Genomic DNA, 21,483 nt, shown 5'->3' on the forward strand with positions numbered 1-21,483 from the left:
GTAGACATTATTGTGGGCTATTCTGCAGGATTCAGGATAGGCAGAAACTGTCCCAGATACCCATGCTTTGCAGGTTAAGTGTCTATAGTAGGGAGAAGGGAAGTTGTAGGACCATAACATATTGTAACCCAGCTGAGCAATAAATATGTATTGAGTATCTTATATGTGCCAGGTTCTAGTGATTCCATGGTGTTCTAGAAAGGCATTAAATAAATATACAAGGTTTTGGATAACAGAAAATTTATGTCAAGTGAAAGTCTGTCAGTTGTGTCCGACTCTTTGTGACCCCCATGGACTGTACAGTCCATGGAATTCTCCGGGCCAGAATACTGGAGTGGATAGCCTTTCCCTTCTTCAGGAGATCTTCCCAATCCAGGGATCAAGCCCAGGTCTCCTGCATTGCAGGCAGATTCTTTACCAGCTGAGCCACAAAAGAAGCTCAAGAATACTGGAGTGGGTAGCCTATCCCTTCTCAGAGGATCTTCCCAACCCAGGAATCGAACCAGGGTCTCCTGCATTGCAGGTGGATTCTTTACCAGCTGAGCTATCAGGGAAGCCCTATGTCAAGTTTTATAAATATAATAGTCTAAGTGCACAATTAATATAACCTATAATAAGGGTATCCACCAAAGCTGTCTTGTGCTGGGTCTGTGGTCTGCTCAAGATTTATAGATGCACATAGTACTGTAAAAGGGGAAGAAGGCAGAATAACATGCTCTAAAATGTATATATTTGTGGATTTGATGATTATCAGAATTGTTAATTTCTATGTTGATACCAGAGGAGAAATTCTAGGAAAACATTTCTTGCTTATGGCTTGTCTGATGGAGACTTCTATTTCAGAGATAAGACTCAGTTTCAGTCTAAATGCCAGCTTTAATTTAACAGTGTAGTTTCCTGCAGTCCTGTGTTGAGAAGGATTCTGAGACCATGTCTAGGCTTAAGTGTAGAACACTGTGATTGAAATATTTGACATAGCCGAGGATGTAGTTATGGAAGCTCTCATGTCATAAATTGGTTTTCCTTGTTCTATATGGTCGCAAAACACTTTTTTCATCCTCAGAAATTAAAATTGATTATTTATTTTATTCAACAAATTATTATTGCATTAAAAATGTCATGTCTCTGTGTTGAACAAATATTGTGAAATGCTACATTTTCTGCTTTTTCCTCATCAAATCCTACTGAATAAAATCTATTCAATTTAATTAAATACTGAAGGTAGACTGAAAACTCTCAACTCACTTGGAGCTCAAGATTAGAAATAATACAAAATTCACAGATCCTAGTAAATTGTTATCAAACAGAGAATATTTTCATCACAGGATTTGGGCTACCCTGAACTAACAATTGTATTTTGGCACATATTCTAATGGCTTGGATGGTAAAGAATCCTCCTGCAATTCAGGAGAACTGGGTTCGATCCCTGGGTTGGGAAGATCCCCTGGAGAAGGGAATGGCTACCTGCTCCAGTATTGTGGCCTGGAGAATTCCATGGACTGTACAGTCCATGGTGTTGCAAAGACACAACTGAGTGACTTTTCACTTTCACCTTCACCTATTTTAAACCTCTGTGGCAACAACAGCAACATTAAAGTATATCATTGTGATGTGGCAGCTGTTCAGAATAAATATGGGAAAATATCACAGAAAAAAAAAGTCCCAGAGTATATCTGTGCATATGTAATAACCTCTCTCTACTTATTTTGTCTTCATTTTCCTCTTTCCTCTCCTTCCTTCCATTGTAATCCCAGCTAAGTCACACCAGAGTTTTCTTGTTTTTCACTGAGAATCATGGTTCTTTTCCCTTTTGTATTTGGTGATTGAATTCTGTTATGGGTCAATGGCTGTTAAAGAGAGATGCCCTCACTTTCTTCTTTTGTGACTGTTTAATCCTTTTCTTATCTTCAATCATCTTATACTTGGTAGCTTATGCTTATTCAGCTTACACCCTTTTCCTTCTTTTTGTCCACTGCTTGCACTGAAGTATGGCTGTTTTGCTTCTGACCTTTACATGGGGGGATATAATTGGACAGTCTCCAAAGGCAGATGAATCTATGTGAAGTGATCTTTAGACTAACCTTCAAATGTCTCTTGAAGGTTGGGAAATTGACTAGTATATCTTGGCACCAAGAGCATTTTCCTAACCTACTTCATGAGCCATATTGAGCTCTAACTGCTTCCTTTGACTTGAGACCCTTTTCTTCTTCAACACTTTCTAAAGATGCTTAAGGTAATGGAATGGAATGAGTTAGGATTGTTGAGTACCATTTCTTTATCTAATTCACTGTCTTTGTCATGGACCTGGGTAAGATTCTGACTTTGTGCTTCTGGAATTCAGAAATGGGATACACCATTATGCCAGCAGTCTAATTTGAATCCCCCGAGTTACTAACTTCACTACACTGTACTTCAAACATCTTTCCCATGTCTTATAATGGTGGCACCCTTATGTCCTGTTGCTGCTTCAAGAATTATAGAGAATTCTCTTTCTCACTGGACTGCAGACTATCAGGGATAGAGACAGGATCTTGCTATTTCTTTGTGACCCCTAATGCCACACTACTAACATAGAGTAGGTGCTCAAGAAATTTTGGTTGAATGAATAAAAATAATACAAAGCTATTTTAATTTAAAGTAGTATATAAATGTAACAAGCACCATTTCTAGAACCTCCTTCTCCCAAAATACAGCCAGAAATTTGCAGTCAGTGCTGTCAATTTTCCATAAACTTTTAAGGAATCATTTTGGGGCTTGTGATTCTATATGTGGTTATTAGAAATTTGCCCAATTTCTACCTTTTCTTCTCTTACCTGCCCCTCACATAGCATTTGGACCTATTATACAGGCTGATATGGAAGGATATTGCATCTTTGCTCATTCAAAGGATAGTGCTGATCTGGACAAATGAAGTGAATCCTAGAAGTATTTATTTAGGATGACATTGCTTGAGATGATATCTCATAGAGCTCATTCATTCAATGAATCTTTGTTTTTATTTTTTTGAGGAGAAAAAAAAGAGATATTTTTTTAAAGGTCACAAATGAAAAGAGACAATAGTAAAAGTTGAGAAACATGACTTTCCCTATAAGTAGCTATGTGTGTGCCCACTCAGTCATGTCTGATTCCTTTGCAGCCTGATAGACTGTAGCCTGCCAGGTTCCTCTGTCCATGAAATTTTCCAGGAAAGAATACTGGAGCAGGTTGCCATTTCCTTCTCCAGGGAACCTTCCTGACCCAGGGACTGAACCCATGTCTCTTATGCCTCCTGCATTGGCAGGCAGGTTCTTTACCACTAGCACCACCTGGGAAACCCCATATAGCAGGCAATTAATTGCATAAATGGTTCAGAAATGGCATCATTACTGCCAAACCGGGCCTTTTCTTTACCTCCCTTATCTGCCATCTATCATCTGGGTGTCACAGTTTCTGCAAGGAATTTGTGCTTTATGTTTTCTCTTAGGGGACATGGTCTAAAAATGTAGTTACTATGAATATGGATAAATTACCTAATTTCTTTCTGCAAAATGTAGCATAACACTTATTTACACTACAGCATTAAAGACATCTGTTAAGAGGGTTTATTTTATTTTATTTTATTTTGAGTATAGTTGTCCTTTTCATCAGGGGACAGGAATGAAAAAGTAGGAAGTCAAGAAATGCTTGGAGTAACAGGCAAATTTGGCCTTGGAGTACAGAATGAAGCAGGGCAAAGGCTAATAGAGTTCTGCCAAGAGACCACACTGGTCATAGCACACAGCCTCTTCCAACAACACAAGAGAAGACTCTACACATGGACATCACCAGATGGTCAACACTAAAATCAGATTGATTATAACCTTTGCAGCCAAAGATGGAAAAGCTCTATACAGTAGCAAAAATAAGACTGGAAGCTGACTGTGGCTCAGATCATGAACTCCTTATTGCCAAATTCAGACTTAAATTGAAGAAAGTAGGGAAAACCACTAGACCATTAAGGTATGACTTAAAATCAAATTTCTAATGATTATACAGTGAAAGTGAGGAATAGATTTAAGGGACTAGATCTGATAGACAGAGTGCCTAATGAACTATGGATGGAGGTTCATGACATTGTAGAGGAGATAGGGAGCAAGACCATCCCTAAGAAAAAGAAATGCAAAAAAGCAAAATGGCTGTCTGAGGGGGCATTACAAATAGCTGTGAAAATAAGAGAATTCAAAAGCAAAGTAGAAAAGGATGTATATACTCATTTGAATGCAGAATTCAAAAGAATAGCAAGGAGAGATAAGAAAGCCTTCCTCAGCAATCAATGCAAAGAAATAGAAGAAAACAATAGAATGGGAAAGACTAGAGACCTCTTCAAGAAAATTAGAGATACCAAGGGAACATTTCATGCAAAGATGGGCTCAATAAAGGACAGAAATGGTATGGACCTAACAGAACCAGAAGATATACAGAAGACGTGGCAAGAATAATGGAAGAACCGTACAAAAAAAAGCTTCATGACCCAGATAATCACGATGGTGTGATCACTCACCTAGAGCCAGAATCCTGGAATATGATGTCAAGTGGCCTTAGGAAGCATCACTACAAACAAAGCTGGTGGGGGTGATGGAATTCCAGTTGAGCTATTTCAAATCCTAAAAGATGATGCTGTGAAAGTGCTGCACTCAATATGCCAGCAATTTTGGAAAACTCAGCAATGGCCACTGGATTGGAAAAGGTCAGTTTTCATTCCAGTTCCTAAGAAAGTCAGTGCCAAAGAATGCTCAGACTACCGCACAATTGCACTCACCTCACACGCTAGTAAAGTAATGCTCGAAATTCTCCAAGCCAGGCTTCAACACTACATGAACTGTGAACTTCTAGATGTTCAAGCTGGTTTTAGAAAAGGTAGAGGAACCAGAGATCAAATTGCCAACATCTGCTGGATCATGGAAAAAGCAAGAGAGTTCCAGAAAAACATCTATTGCTGCTTTATTGACTATGCCAAAGCCTTTGACTGTGTGGATCACAATAAACTGTGGAAAATTCTTCACGAGGTGGGAATACCAGACCACCTGACCTACTTCTTGAGAAAGCTGTATGCAGGTCAGGAAGCAACAGTTAGAAAACTGGACATGGCACAACAGACTGGTTCCAAATAGGAAAAGGAGTACATCAAGGCTGTGTATTGTCACCTGCTTATTTAACTTATATGCAGAGTACATCATGAGAAACGCTGGGCTAAATGAAGCACAAGCTGGAATCAAGATTGCAGGGAGAAATATCAATAACCTCAGATAGGCAGATGACACCACCCTTATGGCAGAATGTCAAGAAGAACTAAAGAGCCTCTTGATGAAAGTGAAAGTGGACAGTGAAAAAGTTGGCTTAAAACTCAACATTCAGAAAACTAAGATCATGGTATCTGGTCCCATCACTTCATGGCAAATAGATGGAGAAATGGTGGAAACAGTGAGAGACTTCATTTTTGGGGGGCTCCAAAATCACTGCAGATGGTGACTGCAGCCATGAAATGAAAAGACGCTTGCTCCTTGGAAGAAAAGTTATGACCAACCTAGACAGCATATTAAAAAGCAGAGACATTACTTTGTCAACAAAGGTCCATCTAGTCAAGGCTATGGTTTTTCCAGTAGTCATGTATGGATGTGAGAGTTGGATTATAAAGACAGCTGAGCACCGAAGAATAGATGCTCTTGAACTGTGGTGTTGGAGAAGGCTCTTGAGAGTCCCTTGGACTGCAAGGAGATCCAACCAGTCCATCCTAAAAGAAATCAGTCCTGAATGTTCATTGGAAGGACTGATGTTGAAGCTGAAACTCCAATATTTTGGCCACCTGGTGTGAAGAGCTGACTCATTTGAAAAGACCCTGAGGCTGGAAAAGATTGAAGGCGAGAGGAGAAGGGCATGACAGAGGATGAGATGGTTGGATAGCATCACCTACTCAATGAACATGAGTTTGAGTAAACTGCGGGAGTTGGTGATGAACAGGGAGGCTTGGCATGCTGCAGTCCTTGGGGTCGCAGAGTTGGAAACGACTGAGTGACTGAAATGTACTAATAGTTCCTTTACAGTGTTGTGTTATTTGTATAAATGTATCCCTCTTTTTTGAATTTCCTTCCCATATTGGTCACCAGAGAGCATTGAGTAGAGTTCCCTGTGCTATCTGGTAGGTTCTCATCAGCTGTCTATTTTATACATAGTAGCACTCCAGTACTCTTGCCTGGAAAATCACATGGTCGGGGGAGCCTGGTAGGCTGCAGTCCATGGGGTCGCAAAGAGTTGGACACGACTGAGCGGCTTCACTTTCACTTTTCACTTTCATGCATTGGAGAAGGAAATGGCAACCCACTCCAGTGTTCTTGCCTGGAGAATCCCAGGGACGGGGAGCCTGGTAGGCTGCCGTCTATGGGGTCGCACAGAGTTGGACATGACTGAAGTGACTCCGCAGCAGCAGCAGCAGCGTATATAAGTCAATCCCATTCTCCCCATTCATCCCACTCCCCCCACTCTAAAGTGGGGCACATTATTCCTGAATATCTGGAACAAGGATGGGTTAATTGAGAGCACTGAGAGTTAGGAACAGGTTTAAAAAAAAAGTGAGTTTAAGAGTCTTGGAAAATGTATATATGTCTGTCTGTATTTATGTGGAGGAGCATGTTCATCCTAGTGGTGAAAACTGGGAGACAAGCAAAGTAGGTAAACACCGGAACAGCCTTGGGGCAGAGCTGCCTGGGGCATGATTATTAAAGGAGTGCCAGGGAGACTCCTGCTAGACAGGAATGTCAGCGACCTTCTATTGTGCTCTTATGGTTTGGAAGGGATACCAGTATGTTTTGAGGTGCACTTATTTTCTTCATGCCTTAGGCTGTATAAAAAAATATTAGTGATATACAAAATAATCTGTTGTTTATCAGTCGTCTCTTCTTTTCATTCACCTATTTTATTTTCATGTGGCAGCATCTGTCAGAGCTCCTGTTTTCTACAAGGAAGGGCATTAACATTCATCACCAAGTCTCTGTTATGTGACAGGCACTATGGTGAGCATTTTAGTATCACGTTACTTACTCCTGACAACAACTGTGATGGAGCTTCCTCCCGTTGTAAAGACAGAAAAACAGACACAGCATGCCTGCCCTAGGCTGTAAAGGGAGTGAGGAGCAGTGTTGGGCTACATCTTTCTCACTCCACCATGGCCATGCAGAAAGCAGAACTTGATATAAAATAAAATGTTTTATATATGGACCACATTTTCTGGCCCGTTTTCTTGTGACTTTCTCGGGCCTTCCCTAACTCCACTATATTTTTCTTTAAATTGTGGCTACTTGTTGTTTGTTATTGTTGCTCAGTCGCTAAGTTGTGTCTGCCTCTCTACAACCCCATAGACTGTGACACCCCAGGCACTCAAACTCCTGTCCTTCACAATGGAGCAGTATGAGCAAACTCCTTCCTGAAGTTTGCTCATATTCATGTCCTTTGAGTCAGAGATGCCATCTAACCATCTCATCCTCTGCTTCCTCCTTATCCCTTTGCCTTCAGTCTTTCCCAGCATCAGAGTCTTTTCCAGTGAGTCAGCTCTTCGCATTAGGTGGCCAAAATATTGGAGCTTCAACTTCAGTAACTAGAACTGTAAACAAACAAACAAAAAAAACTTTACTGATGCATGGGATGATGATCTTTATTTTGTTCCAGTACCTGACCATGATGCCCAGAATACTGTTACCTTTTTGACTTCAGCAGCAGTTCTTTTTTTTGAAAACATAAAAGATTACAAATGATACTCAACAACCTCAGGTCCTCTCAGACCTTGGGTGCTCCAGCATATATTTCTACAAGGGTATAACCACGTGTGTCCCTCCCTTCTTGCTTCTCCATGGCACCCCACTCCAGTACTCTTGCCTAGAAAATCCCATGGATGGAGGAGCCTGGTAGGCTGCAGTCCATGGGGTCGCTAAGAGTTGGACACGACTGAGCGACTTCACTTTCACTTTTCACTTTCATGCATTGGAGAAGGAAATGGCGACCCACTCCAGTGTTCTTGCCTGGAGAATCCCAGGGACGGGGAGCCTGGTGGGCTGCCGTCTCTGGGGTTGCACAGAGTCGGACATGACTGAAGTGACTTAGCAGCAGCAGCCTGCTTCTCCAGTCCCAGCTCCTATCACTCAGCCTCTCACCCAATGTTCTCTAACCATGCTGGCTTTGTTTTAGTTCCTCGTAGCTGCCAAGTTCTTTCCTATCATTGGCTCTTTGCCCACACTATGCCCTTTGCCAAGACTGCCAGCCATCATGCTAGCTCTTACTCATCTTTTAAATTTTAGATTAGATATTGTCCTCATATCTTGTACTTCTCCTTCATAGCATCTCTGATACCACATTTGCAAGTAAATTGTTACTGATGTGTTTATTTGGTTAAGGTCTATCTTCCTGAGGCTTTATCAAACAACTCCAAGAGGGTCGAGATTCCCTTAGTCACCTAGGTAGCTTCAGTGCCTAGCCTAGTATTTGATACCCAGAGAAAGTGAAGTCTTTCAGTCATATCTGACTCTTTGTGACCCTATGAACTGTAGCCTGCCAGCCTTCTCTGGCCATGGGATTCTCCAGGCAAGAATACTGGAGTGGGTTGCCATTTCCTTCTCCAAGGGTTCTTCCCGACACAGGGATTGAAAACAGGGTCTCCCACACTGCAGGCAGATTCTTGATACCCAGTAAGACGTCAATAAATGTTTGCTAATAATGAATAAATTAAGGAAGAAGGAGACTGGAATATCAGACCACCTGATCTGCCTCCTGAGAAATCTGTATGCAAGTCAAGAAGCAGCAGTTAGAACTGGACGTGGAACAACAGACTGGTTCCAAATAGGGAAAGGAATATGTCAAGGTTGTATATTGTCACCCTGCTTATTTAACTTATATACAGAGTACATCATGAGAAACGCTGAGCTGGAGGAAGCACAAGCTGGAATCAAGATTGCCAGGAGAAATATCAATAACCTCAGATATGCAGATGACACCACCCTTATGGCAGAAAGTAAAGAAGAACTAAAGAGCCTCTTGATGAAAGTGAAGGAGGAGAGTGAAAAAGTTGGCTTAAAGCTCAACATTCAGAAAACTAAGATCATGGCATCTGGTCCCATCACTTCATGGCAAATAGATGGGGAAACAATGAAAACAGTTTATTTTGGGGGGCTCTTCAGATGGTGCCTGCAGCCATGAAATGAAAAGATGCTTGCTCCTTGGAAGAAAAGTTATGACCAACCTAGACAGCATATTTTAAAAAAAGGTATGATAACAAAGGTCTATCTAGTCAAGGCTATGGTTTTTCCAGTGGTCATGTACGGATGTGAGAGTTGGACTATAAATAAAGCTGAGTGCCAAAGGATTGATGCTTTTGAACTTTGGTGTTGGAGGAGACTCTTGAGTGTCCCTTGGACTGCAAAGATATCTAACCAGTCCATCCTAAAGGATGGATATAAAGTCCTGAATATTCATTAGAAGGACTGATGCTGAAGCTGAAACTCCAATACTTTGGCTACCTTATGCGAAGAACTGACTCATTTGAAAAGACCCTGATGCTGGGAAAGACTGAAGGCAGGAGGAGAAGGGGATGACAGAGAATGAAATAGCTGGATGGCATCACTGACTCGATGGACATGAGTTTGAGTAAACTCCAGGAGTTGGTGATAGACAGGGAAGCCTGGTGTGCTGCAGTCTATGGGTTCATGAAAAGTCGGACATGACTGAACAACTGAATTGAACTGAAGGAAGGAAGAAATTAATAAGCCTGTGAACACAGTTATGCCCATACTCTGGGTCCTGTGTTCTTTTTCAGCAAGGAGTTTATAGCTAGCCTCTTTTGCAAATGATGTAGGTTTATTAGCATCACATCCATCTTGGGCTTGCAGACTCTCAGGCCATTTTAGCATGGTTCAGTGAAGCCAGGAGAGAATGAGAAATGAAATCAGCTACAGAAGCTAGCTCTGCGTGGGCAGCTTCCTGGTCCCGTGCAATATACTGGGTGTGCTAAGCTCCGGCGCAGTTTGGGTAGGCAGCAGGCTCCAGAGCATGTCTGATTTGGCAAGCAGGTCACCACAGTGGCAATTCCAGCCACCAGAAAACTTTGGAAATTCAGAGAAATGGCAACATTTGTGGCTCTGGGTGTTCTCTCTGTTCAGACATATCCAAGTCAGGGAGTTAGAGCCCTGCGAGCAGGATTCTGTCTTCAGAGCTGGCAGGAGTGAGGCAGGACCTCAGGGTTACTGCCAGGTACATGAACACAGGAAAGGAAATGAGCTCTGGGCAAAGCAACTAAGGTAGAAGCCCAGGTTTTCTCGTTGATGGTGGGAGAGCACAGGCAGCTGGCAGGAGGGCCTACAGTTCAAAGGTTTTCATGAGTGCCTGGATTCCCTCCTGGCACCTGGAGCCTAAGGGGTGGACAGAAGGGAGAGTCTTAATGAAAAATGTCTGCCTGTGTGTTAAATCCTGAGTGTTCTTCTAACTAGTTGTGAATTACAGGTGCTGAAAATGGCCTCTGTGGGAAGGAACATGCACTGCTATTTCAATAGCTTGTTGTTGTTGCTCAGTCACGTCTGACTTTTTGTGACCCCGTGAACTGCAGCACGCCAGGCTTCCCTGTTGTTCAGTGTCTCCCGCAGTTTGATCAAACTCACGTCCATTGAGTCAGTGATGCCATCCAGCCATCTTTCTTCTGTTGCTCCCTTCTCCTCCCACCCTCAATCTTTCCCAGCATCAGGGTCTTTTACAATGAGTTGGCTCTTCGCATCACGTGGCCAAAGTATTGGAGCTTTAGCTTCAGCATTCATCCTTCAGTGAATATTAAGGATTGATTTCCTTTAGGAGTGACTGATTTGATCTCCTTGCTGTCCAAGGGATTCTCAAGAGTCTTCTCCAGCACCAATAGCTGATTCTTTTTTTAATGACAATAATTTTATTATTATCAGTCAGTTCAGTTCAGTTGCTCAGTCATGTCCGACTCAACTCTTTGAGACCCCATGGACTGAAGCACACCAGACCTCCCTGTCCATCACTAATGAATATTCTGGACTGATTTCCTTTAGGATGGACTGGTTGGATCTCCTTTCAGTCCAAGGGACTTTCAAGAGTCTCTTCCAACAGCACAGTTCAAAAGCATCAATTTTTTGGTGCTCGGCTTTCTTTATAGTCCTGCTCTCACATCCATACATGACTACTGGAAAAACCCCAGCTTTGACTAGAAGGACCTTTGTTGGCAAAATGATGTCTCTGCTTTTTAATATGCTGTCTAGGTTGGTCATACCTTTTCTTCCAAGGAACAAGTGTCTTTTGATTTCATGGCTTTAGTCACCATCTGCAGTGATTTTGGAGCCCTGAACAATAAAGTCTGCCACTGTTTCCACTGTTTCTCCATCTATTTGCCATGAAGTGATGGGACCAGATACCATGATCTTAGTTCTTTTAATGTTGAGTTTTAAACCAACTTTTTCACTGTCTTCTTTCACTTTCATCAAGAGGCTCTTTAGTTCTTCTTCACTTTCTGTCATAAGGGGGGTGTCATCTGCTATTCTACTTATCATCATCATTATTATGTTTTCCAAGTGAACACAGCTTATACACATTCACTTTCCCTTGACTCTTTATCACAACTCTGACTCTCAATAATTTATTATTGTTAGAACTTAGACCAAGTGTTGTCATTTCTGTCCACCAGGTTTACAGTGGGAATTCTTTTCAACAGCATTCATTAATGGGTTGGCAAATCTGATAAAGCACCAAAGAATGGGGTACTTATCAAAAGTATTAAAATTTTTGTTGAATATGTGTGTGGAATTACTTGAATGTTAAAGCCTTAACATGCTATCATTGTTCAACATAGAGCTTGCTACCTTTTTTTTCTTCCCCACAAATAACCCTAAATTTTACCTACCAAATTGAACTGGCTATGCTAATATCTATCATGTAGGGCTTTCTGTGAAAGCCAAAGGCTATGTGTAACATGGCTAAAGTGTGGCTGCTAAATTCAAATTACATCTCTTTTCTCTATTCTGCATGTAGTTAATAAATATTTAATGCATATTAAGTTTCCAGGACTAATGTGCCTTATAAGGAATAAGTATTAGCATAAAATGAAAATAAACAAAATGCCTCATTTGTTGGTGCTGAATTTTGCAAGACTGTCTGTATATCATCTAAGGTGTACAAGGCATGGATAAAAATGGAAGAGTTAATAGCTTTATTCCCCACCCCCAAACCTCTTACCTCCAGCATTTTCATGCAGTTAAAAAAAATTTTTTTTATTGAAGTATAGTTGATTTACAATGCTGTGTTACTTTCTGGTGTAAAGCAAAGTGATTCAGTTAAATATATATTATATGTATTTTCAGATTATTTTCCATTACAGGTTCTTACAAGTATGCAGGGGTTTTTTTACATTTAAAGTGTTATTTGTAAGATTTGTAATAATGATTTAAAATTATTACCTATTTTATTTTATATCTAGTAGCTTGTATCTCTTAATTCCCTTCCCCTATTTCTCCCCTCTTGCCATCCCCTTCCCCTCTGATAACTGCTAGTATGTTCTCTGTATCTATCAGTTTCTGTTCCTGTTTTGTTACACTCATTGACATTTGTTTTATTTTTTGGATTTAAGTGAAAAAATACAGTATGTGTGTTTCTCTGCATGCAGTTTTTGTTTTTTTAATTCAAAATTTAGTGCTCTTTATCAGTGAATTCAGGTATTAAGTATCAGTTCACCAGTCCAACTGACTTTATGTTATTCTGTGTATTAAAATTTAAGGACTAGGATTTTTAGGGCAGGGAGAAACAGGTATTGATCTCCAGAGACACCAACTGCTAAAAATAAAGATTTGTTTGCCCTTTGTGCTTATTTGTAGGAGACCAACGATCAGATACTCACTTGGAGGGCGAGAAATATGGTAAGTCAGTCTGAGTGCTAAGTATTAAATTTGTCTAAGAATGCTTTATGACAGTCTATTGCAAATATATGATTCTTTCAAACTCTAGGAATGCCTAATATTTAGTTGATAAAGACTAATTGCTGATGAAGACTTTTTGGGTTCTTTCATGTGGCTGATTTCTACCTCCTGAAGGAGTTCCTTCTCTTCAGAGTTATAAAAGAATCCCCAAGGAAGAGCATCATATATCTACTATGTTTCCTGACCTCAGTTCATCCCATACATGTTGATTTCTTTAGGTCCTTCCATCCCAGTTTATGACTTTGACACATGTGTCTTATTTACATCTTTTCCTGATCAAGATCTCCACTAGCAATCTTCTTGGATGTTTCATGAGTGTCTTAGCCAATCGTCTTCATTTTCTAACACCTGATTTGCTCCTCAGTCGGCCCTTCATAGTCAAGTCTTGCTACTCCACGGGTGGACCAACGGCCTGGGTGTTATCACCTGGGAGTTTGTGAGGAATGCAGAATCTCAAGGCCTGCCCCAGAATTAATAAATCAGAATCTGCACTTTCACAAGATCCTCAGTGATTCATACATACGAAAGTTTGAATCACACAGGCTTTAAGAATTTGTCTTCATGTATGCACTCCCATTGCCCCTGAGAGCTACAGATAAGTACTTTTCTGCTGTGACTTCCAATATCACTTGGGTTCCAAATCATCAACTAAAAAGATGAGCATATATGTACCTTCTTACCTCTATTCTCAAACCCACTTTTTGGACTCTTGTATACTTCAATTTTACCTGTGTAGATTCTATTGTTTATTATACTGTATAGCATGTTATAGTTCTCAAAGTTCCCTCACACAGATTTTATTTGATCACACATGATCCTATAAAGTGGGAAGGTAGGTAATATAATCTTTTGTAGAAGCTATATTATAAATTTCTAGTTGTAATTTTCTAACCTTAGGTGGGGAAAAGATCTGTGTCAGCAGATATTTTTTTCCTACCTTACAGAAAAATAGAAGTCAAGCCTTTGGGGGCTACCAGAAATCAGTCAAGTTATTCTGACTAAAAATGTATCATAATTCAAAATCATATTTTATTGCTCAGTATGATCAGTTTGGAGAAGGAAATGGTAACCCACTCCAGTATTCTTGCTTGGAGAGTCTCCATGGACAGAGGAGCTTGGCAGGCTACAGTTCAAAGGGTTGCAGAGTTGGGCAGTTGAGCAACTAAGCATGCATGTATGCATGATCAGAGTTACCTTTTCATTTGCAAACCTTGTTTGTCTTCTTAATTAAAATAATTTGCGTCCATGAAAAGTTTCAATAGAATTTTTAAATAAAAATAATATTCAATTCTTCAAACCTTTTTTATTAAAAAAGAAGAAAAAACCCTTTATATATATATATATATATATATACACACACACACACACACACATATTTATGTACCTATCTTTAGCATTGTTAGTTTCATTTCTCAGGATAATTTCTACCTAATCTAATTTTACTTGGGTCAAATTATGTTTCCACAGTGTCAAAATGCCAGGGTTAAAATATTCTGCTGTACTTTTAATGGCTACATTTTTTCCCCCTCAGTCAGGCTATCAGTGTTAGCTATAGCTGTAACAATGGAAAATTATTGCTAAAGCAAGTTTGACTTCAAGTGGAAATTCCAGAAAGCCTAGAGGCATCTTGCAGGGAGCAAATGTAAATTTAAGGGCAAAGGACACATTTTCTTCAGGCAAAAGTGTCAAATTGACTTCTTACTTCCTGGGAAAGAGTTCTCTCCTTACCTTGGAGCTTTTATTTTACCTGGCAACCCAAGCTGGCTTCCTCTCTCTCCATAGCATTGAGTGCCTCTTGGCACAGAATATTGCAATCAGCTATTCCACATCTATGTGAACAAGAGCCTTTGGAAGCAGGAACTGATTACAATATATGATTTCCTCACACTATTCAACAGGACACCCTTTATTTTAGTTTTTGATAACTTGGTTTAAATAACTGAAATGTATATATCTTGCATTATTAATTCTTGGGATGGTTTGGACTTTGCCTGCCTACTCTTCCAAATTATTAATATTAAACGTAGATAAAGGTGGCTATTCTGGAATGGCATTCATTTTATTTCCCAAATGTCTTTTTATTTTGGCATTTTCTTGAGAATCAGGAAGGCTGAATGTCATGGATTTTAGAACACTACTTGGGTCTTTCAGAGGGTTGACATGACAACAGTAACAATAAAATGTTTTCATAGCACTTACTATGTGCTGGATACTGTTCTAATTGCTTTATATATGTGAATCTATGAAATCTATTAAGTAAATTCTTTGAGATTGGTTTCATTTCCCCCATTTTACAGTTGAGAAAACTGAAGCATAGAGAGGTTAAATAACTTGCGAAAACTAGCACAGTAAAAATCTGATACAAACTGCATAAAGTTTTATATTTTAAAAAAAGACTTTGTAATTAAACAAAAAAACTTGATTTCCCCACCTTAGGAAATGAGGCGAGCCTGTAATTTTCCATTGACATATCCTTGATGCCCATAAGTGGATAGAGAAGTTTGAAGTATTTGATAAAAGTGGATCCAACTGGAAAACTGAAGTGATTTCTCCACATGGGACTGAGACCACAGCCTCAACCCTCTTTCCCAGCAGACTTCTTAGTTTAGGTCTTCTTTATAGCACACGCAGAATATTCATTCATATAACCAACATAACTGGTCATACTGTTAAGGAGTTCAAGGGGACAAACTACATTCAGTCAAGATTTGTTAAACACTCTATTTCTTAGTACTTAAACAGGGAAATTACATTTTCCCTCCCCTTCCTGCTTCTGTCTGTCTCTGTCAGCAGTGATTCCTTTCAATAGCACCCTCATTCTCACTCGGATCCCGTGTCAAAGCTTCTCTTTCCAGCGGTGCTCAGCTTCCTGTTTGATCTCTGCAGGAAACCAAGGTTCATCTCTGAATTTCGGTTGAATGTTCTGACTACAACTGTATGTTACAACTTCTAGAAGGGTTGCTCTGGTTTGAATGTTGTTCCTTCTGTCCCCTCTGTACAGTTTATGAGACTGACTCTGGTTTTCTAGTGGTTCTACATTCTCTCTACTTTGGATCAGAGCAGTGTGGGTAGGCTGTATTCTGCATTTTCAATCTCTTGATTTTTGGCAGTTGTAGGCATTTTTATTCAACAAGCATTTATTCAGGATCCATCCATATGCCAGAGGTTTAGAGCCTGAAGGAACCTTGAGGATCATCTTCAATATCTTCCTTTTATAGGTGAAGGGTTGAAGTTCAGAGGGTTTAAAGGGCTTCCCTCATATTGTGAGTGCTGGGCCAGGATTAGACCCAGATCTTAGAATCTGTGCTCTCTCAACACTATGTTTTTCAGCCTTTATACTTTTAATTTGAGGGATATGGTTATTCTTAGGCTTCCATAATATTCTTAAATTTCCCCTAAAAGCTTAAAAATATTAATAAATATCTCCTTGCTTTTGTAACCAGAGAGCTAGGATGCCTAGTAAAGCAAAACTGGTTGCAAAATTGGTCCAGATTTTCATCTTATGTTTCCAGAGATTCTTAATATGTTTTTGAATATCACCAAGAATTCCCACTCATTTTTTTCTCTACTTGTGTAACCTCATGTTTGCATTTTATCCCAGTTTAGTTTACTCTTGTAGGATAAGGTGAGAGCAAAGCACATTAGCACAAGGACAAGAAGTAAGGAGTACTCACTCTATAAACTGTATGGAAAAGGGCACCTTTAGGCGTTTATAAGCACACATGAATAGTTTTGTAATGCTTGAGAGTATTCTGATAAATATACTACCTGAGTCTAGTTGAAGAGATGAAAAAAGTAATAAAAGAGGGGAACTGTTTAAAGTAAAAGAAATTCCAATAAACAAATCCTTAAAACGTTATACTCTTCTTTCTAAAATAATAATTTCAGATGTAGATAGGCATAAGTATACATTATAGCCTATGCATACAAAAGGCCCAGAAACTCTTTCTATTCTCCTGAAAATGAAGGAGACCCTACAATGTTCATTTTTGAGCTTGACATTCTTTTCCAGATGACCAGGCCTGCCTTAACACCAGTGGGTGGAACATTGAAGAATATCATTTTTCTATTTATTGAAGAAAGCTCTTCAGTTAGAACCGCCCTTAGCAGAAAAAAAGGCTAAGCTACTCAATTTATTTTTAAACATAGATAAATAGTATCTTCGCAGCTCAGAACTTGCTGAGAAAACTGGATTGCTTAAATGGGAAAGTGCAATTGAGGTTTGAGAATATGAGCTGGAAGCAGGTCATGGCTAACCAACTGGAAAACTTCAACTGGAAACCTAGTAATTGGTTAACCTGAGCTTAGTGGCTCAGTTGTGTTTGACTCTTTCTGACCCCATGGACTATAGCCTGCCATGCTCCACTGTCTATGGGGATTCTCCTGGCCAGAATACTGGAGTGGGTTGCCATGCCCTCCTCCAGAGGATCTTCCTGACCCAGGAATCGGACCCGGGTTTCCCACATTCCAGGCAGATTCTTTACCATCTGAACCACTAGAGAAGCCCATATTAATGTAATACCTATCAGATTATTTATTTTATACCAAAGTATATAAGTGGTAAGAAGACAGAAATGAATCACTCTTGCTTTCTTTGAATATTGTCCATAAAACCATAAGAATAAGAGAGGTGTGTGCCTGCAAAGAAAATATCCATTGAACTATAGTTTAGTATTGCTGATAGATTTTAATGTGTATCTAACTGGTTGGTACACTTCATGTTCCGTACGTAAACCTCTTTGTTATAGGGTAGATTGTGGCAGAGTGTGGAAACAGTAAACATAGGAAATGTTCTTATAGTTGCATATCCCTCAGGAAGCAGAATTCCTTTTAACAATAATAGTGTTAGTTGCTCAGTCGTGCCCGACTCTTTGCGACCCCATGGACTGCAGTCCACCAGGCTCCTCTGTCCATGAGATTTTCCAGGCAAGGATACTGGAGTGGGTTGCCATTTCCTTCTCCAGGGGATCTTCCCAACCCAGGAATCAAACCCGGGTCTCCTGCACTGCAGACAGATTCTTTACCGACTGAGCTACAAGAAATAATAATAAACAATAATAATGAACTTCTTGAAATACATTTTCAGGACATTTGATTTTGAGCATTCAAAATACCAATTTGTCCTGAATTTGTGAGTGTCATGTGTGTGTGTGCATTGGTGTGTATATGATGGCATGTGAGAAAGGGAGAGCCAAAGTCAATTTTGTTATGATATCAAGATACCTACTTAAAGTAGATTTTACAAACACATCTTCCAGAAAAACTGAGTTGATGCCACCTAAGTCAGAGTTCATTAGGACTACAGAACAAATAATTACTCACATCACTGATTATGATAAAAACCTTGACCTGATTGGTCAGATGGTCTTCTTAAATGTGATACTTAGCAGGAGGCCTTTTTTTTTCTTGGTTACTCTGTAAGATAATTCTGGTTAAAGCAACATTTCCTGATAATACTGACATTTTACTCAAATACCTGGGTTAGTGATATACTAGCCTAAATAAATATTCAAAAATTGTTAGTTATTTGTTAAACTTTTATAAACCTAATTAAATACTTTTCTGCAAATGTATAAACCAATGTATTCCTTAAGCACAGGGAGCATGATATCCAGGTGCAATGCAAAAAATTTGGCTTTTTATATAATTAACATCTTAAGCTGAGTCTTAAGTTTATCAAGTATACCATTGGCACAGTAATCTCTATCGCTCCTTTAAATATACTAAATATGACATGCATGCTTATACCAGTTTCCTCTTTGCTTCACATATTCACTGCATGTTTTTGTTTTGTTTTTAAAATAATTTTTGAAGTATAGTTGATTTACAATGTGGTGTTGATTTCCGCTGTACAGCAAAATGATTCATATATATATATATATATATATATACACACACACATTTTTTCCATATTCTTGTCCATTATGGTTTATCACAGGATATTGAATATAGTTCCCTGTGCTATACAGTAAGGCTTTGTTGTTTGTTTATCCTATATATAATAGTTTGCATCTGCAACCCCCAGTGTCCCCCTCCGTCCCTCTCCATTCCCCTTGGCAACCACAGTCTGTTCTCTATTTCTCTATTTACTACATCTTGATTTACACCATTTCAAGCATTTTTTTCCCCCTAAAGAATCTGTTGGAGAACCTTGACTGCTCAAACTCTTACCTGCTTTCTGTACTGTTCTTCTCTTTGGATGTTTACTAAGTACTTAAACTGTGAATCAGGTACAGTGTCTCATATGAAATAAAGTAGCTCATAGAGTAAAAAGCTTTCAAAGAAACAATCTAGAATTGTGGGTGTATGTGTGTATGTGTGTGTGTGTTTAAGAAGCAGAGAACTAGAAACAGATGAGTGTAAAAGTCATATTTAAGTTTATTTTGGCTGCACGGGCTTTTCTCTAGTTTCAGCAAGGAGGGGCTACTCTCTGGTTTCGCTGCGTGGTTTCTCATTGTAGTGGCCTCTCTTGTGGAGCAAGGGCTCTAGGGCTCATGGGCTCAGCAGTTGCTGCTCTCTGGCTCTAGAACACAGGCTCAATAGTTATGGCACATGGGCTTAGGTGCTCCACAGCGTGTGGGATCTTCCTGGACCAGGGATTGGACCAGGGATTGAACCCATGTCTCCTGAATTGGCAGGAGGATTCTTTACCACTGAGCCACCAGGAAAGCCCCAAAGTCATATTAAATTTTAAAGGCAAGTTTGTTTTCCTTAAAACTTCTGAAGTTCTGGAGTGGGTTTTCTGGAAACGGTGTGTGACATTACGTATTCAATCATACTTGTTGGTTTTCCTAATGAGATCTGAGAACAGAGTTAAATTCCAATTAGTAAGAAAGATAAAACTAGCTGATCTGAATAAATCTCTAAGCTAGCTATCACCATATTTACACAGTGATTCACTATTTCCTCGACACACTGAATTTCTCCATCCCAGATTTTCCTTTCTTCACCCACTGGGCCTAGGCTCTCACCAAATCTAGCTCAAAGGCCAACCCCTTGATTTGAAGGCTTTCCTGGTATCTTCAGCAGAATGTGAATCATCCTTCACATTTCCCAAGGCCTTTGTTATACTAGCCTTCGAGCACTCTTGGTGTTGGTCTTGAGTTACAGTATTGATGTATTACTACTTCTACACTGAGATTTCCTTCACAGAGGGAGCTTTCTTTCTTATTCATCTTGAGCCCCACAGTGGAAGTGCCCAAGTGAAATAAAATCAATTCTGTTCAATACCTGGGCTTCCCAGGTGGCTCAGTGGTAGTGTACCTGCCTGCCAATGAAGGAGACACAAGAGACATGGGTTCGATCCCTGTGTTGGGAAGATCCTGTGGAGGAGGGCATGGCAACCCCCTCCAGTATTTATGCCTGGAGAATTCCATGGACAGAGGAGCCTGGTGGGCTACAGTACACGGGGCCACAAAGAGTCCGGCATGACTGAGTGACTGAGTGCTAATTCAATACTCAGAGAAAAATATTCAGAGGTCAAAATTAATTTAAAGGGAAGTTTTTTTTTTTTTTTTTTTTTTGTGGTCAGGACACATTATATTTTATGGGCACTAGGTCAGTGAAGAGTATTCCAGGTTGCCTGAGCCTCAGAGTTCAGGAGGCTTTGGAGCTGAGCTATGTGAAGGCACATTTGGTCATTTTGGTGGCTGGAAGGACACCAGATGCTAAAGCCAAGAGAGGAAGATATAAAGGTGATCCTTTCCTTTCTCTCAAGTCTCACTAGTAAGGTAAAGGAAGGCAGGGTGAGTGGCATGGATATGGGAATTAAAATTGAGCTGGCCTGTTAGGACATCAGTGGGGATGGAGAAGGACAATTTTTATTGAGGGTCTATGATGTGTCAGACACGTTACACATGGTATTTAAGGTAAAACTGTAGTAATCATAATGCTTTCTCCCATTTATGGAAACGTCTCATACTTTTTATAAATGACTTCACATCATGATCTCACTTTCAAGCCATGGCATAGGTAGTGTATTGATTGCATCCTTCCTTTTACAGAAACTAAGGTATGAAAGGGCAAAATTTGTTCAAAGTTACATACTGAGTCAAAGACATAGGACTTGAATATAAATTTTGTTTTTCTGTTTCTTGTTTGACTCTCTACTATATCTTTTTTATGTTATAAAATCAACAATGTAATTTTTAATTGTTTTGTACAGGTGTCTTTTAAATCAGTTAAGAGCTTTTTATTTCTTCATATGCATCAACACTGGTTTTATTTTGGGAAATATTTTATTGTGGGAAATTTTTGTTTATAAAAAAATATCATAATGTAAAAGTTTTAACTAAATATATATTGCTAAATAAATAAGCACATCTTACTAATCTCTCACTTGTGACTCTAACCAATAACAGAGTGGGGAGGAGTGAACATTAGGAAGTAGATATGCTTGTAATAACCTATAATGGAAAAAGAACCTGAATCACTTTGTAGTACATTTGGAAGTAACACAGCTTTGTAAATCAACTATACTTAAATAAAAAGAAGTAGATATAAGTTTCAG

At 39.5% G+C, this 21,483-nt stretch overlaps 1 protein-coding gene across 3 annotated transcripts in view; it reads left to right on the plus strand.

Annotated features, from left to right (window-relative positions):
• The window catches only part of SLC44A5 (solute carrier family 44 member 5), a 425,439-nt gene that overhangs the window by 206,741 nt on the left and 197,215 nt on the right, over positions 1 to 21,483 (plus strand). For all 3 annotated transcript variants that reach the window (XM_061411561.1, XM_061411560.1, XM_061411563.1), the window contains one exon: positions 12,873 to 12,914. In XM_061411561.1, coding sequence (XP_061267545.1) covers positions 12,873 to 12,914 — 42 coding nt within the window. The remainder of the gene's footprint in view (positions 1 to 12,872; positions 12,915 to 21,483) is intronic.

The sequence above is a fragment of the Bos javanicus genome, chromosome 3 (assembly GCF_032452875.1).
Source record: "Bos javanicus breed banteng chromosome 3, ARS-OSU_banteng_1.0, whole genome shotgun sequence".
NCBI classification, from domain to species: domain Eukaryota; kingdom Metazoa; phylum Chordata; class Mammalia; order Artiodactyla; family Bovidae; genus Bos; species Bos javanicus.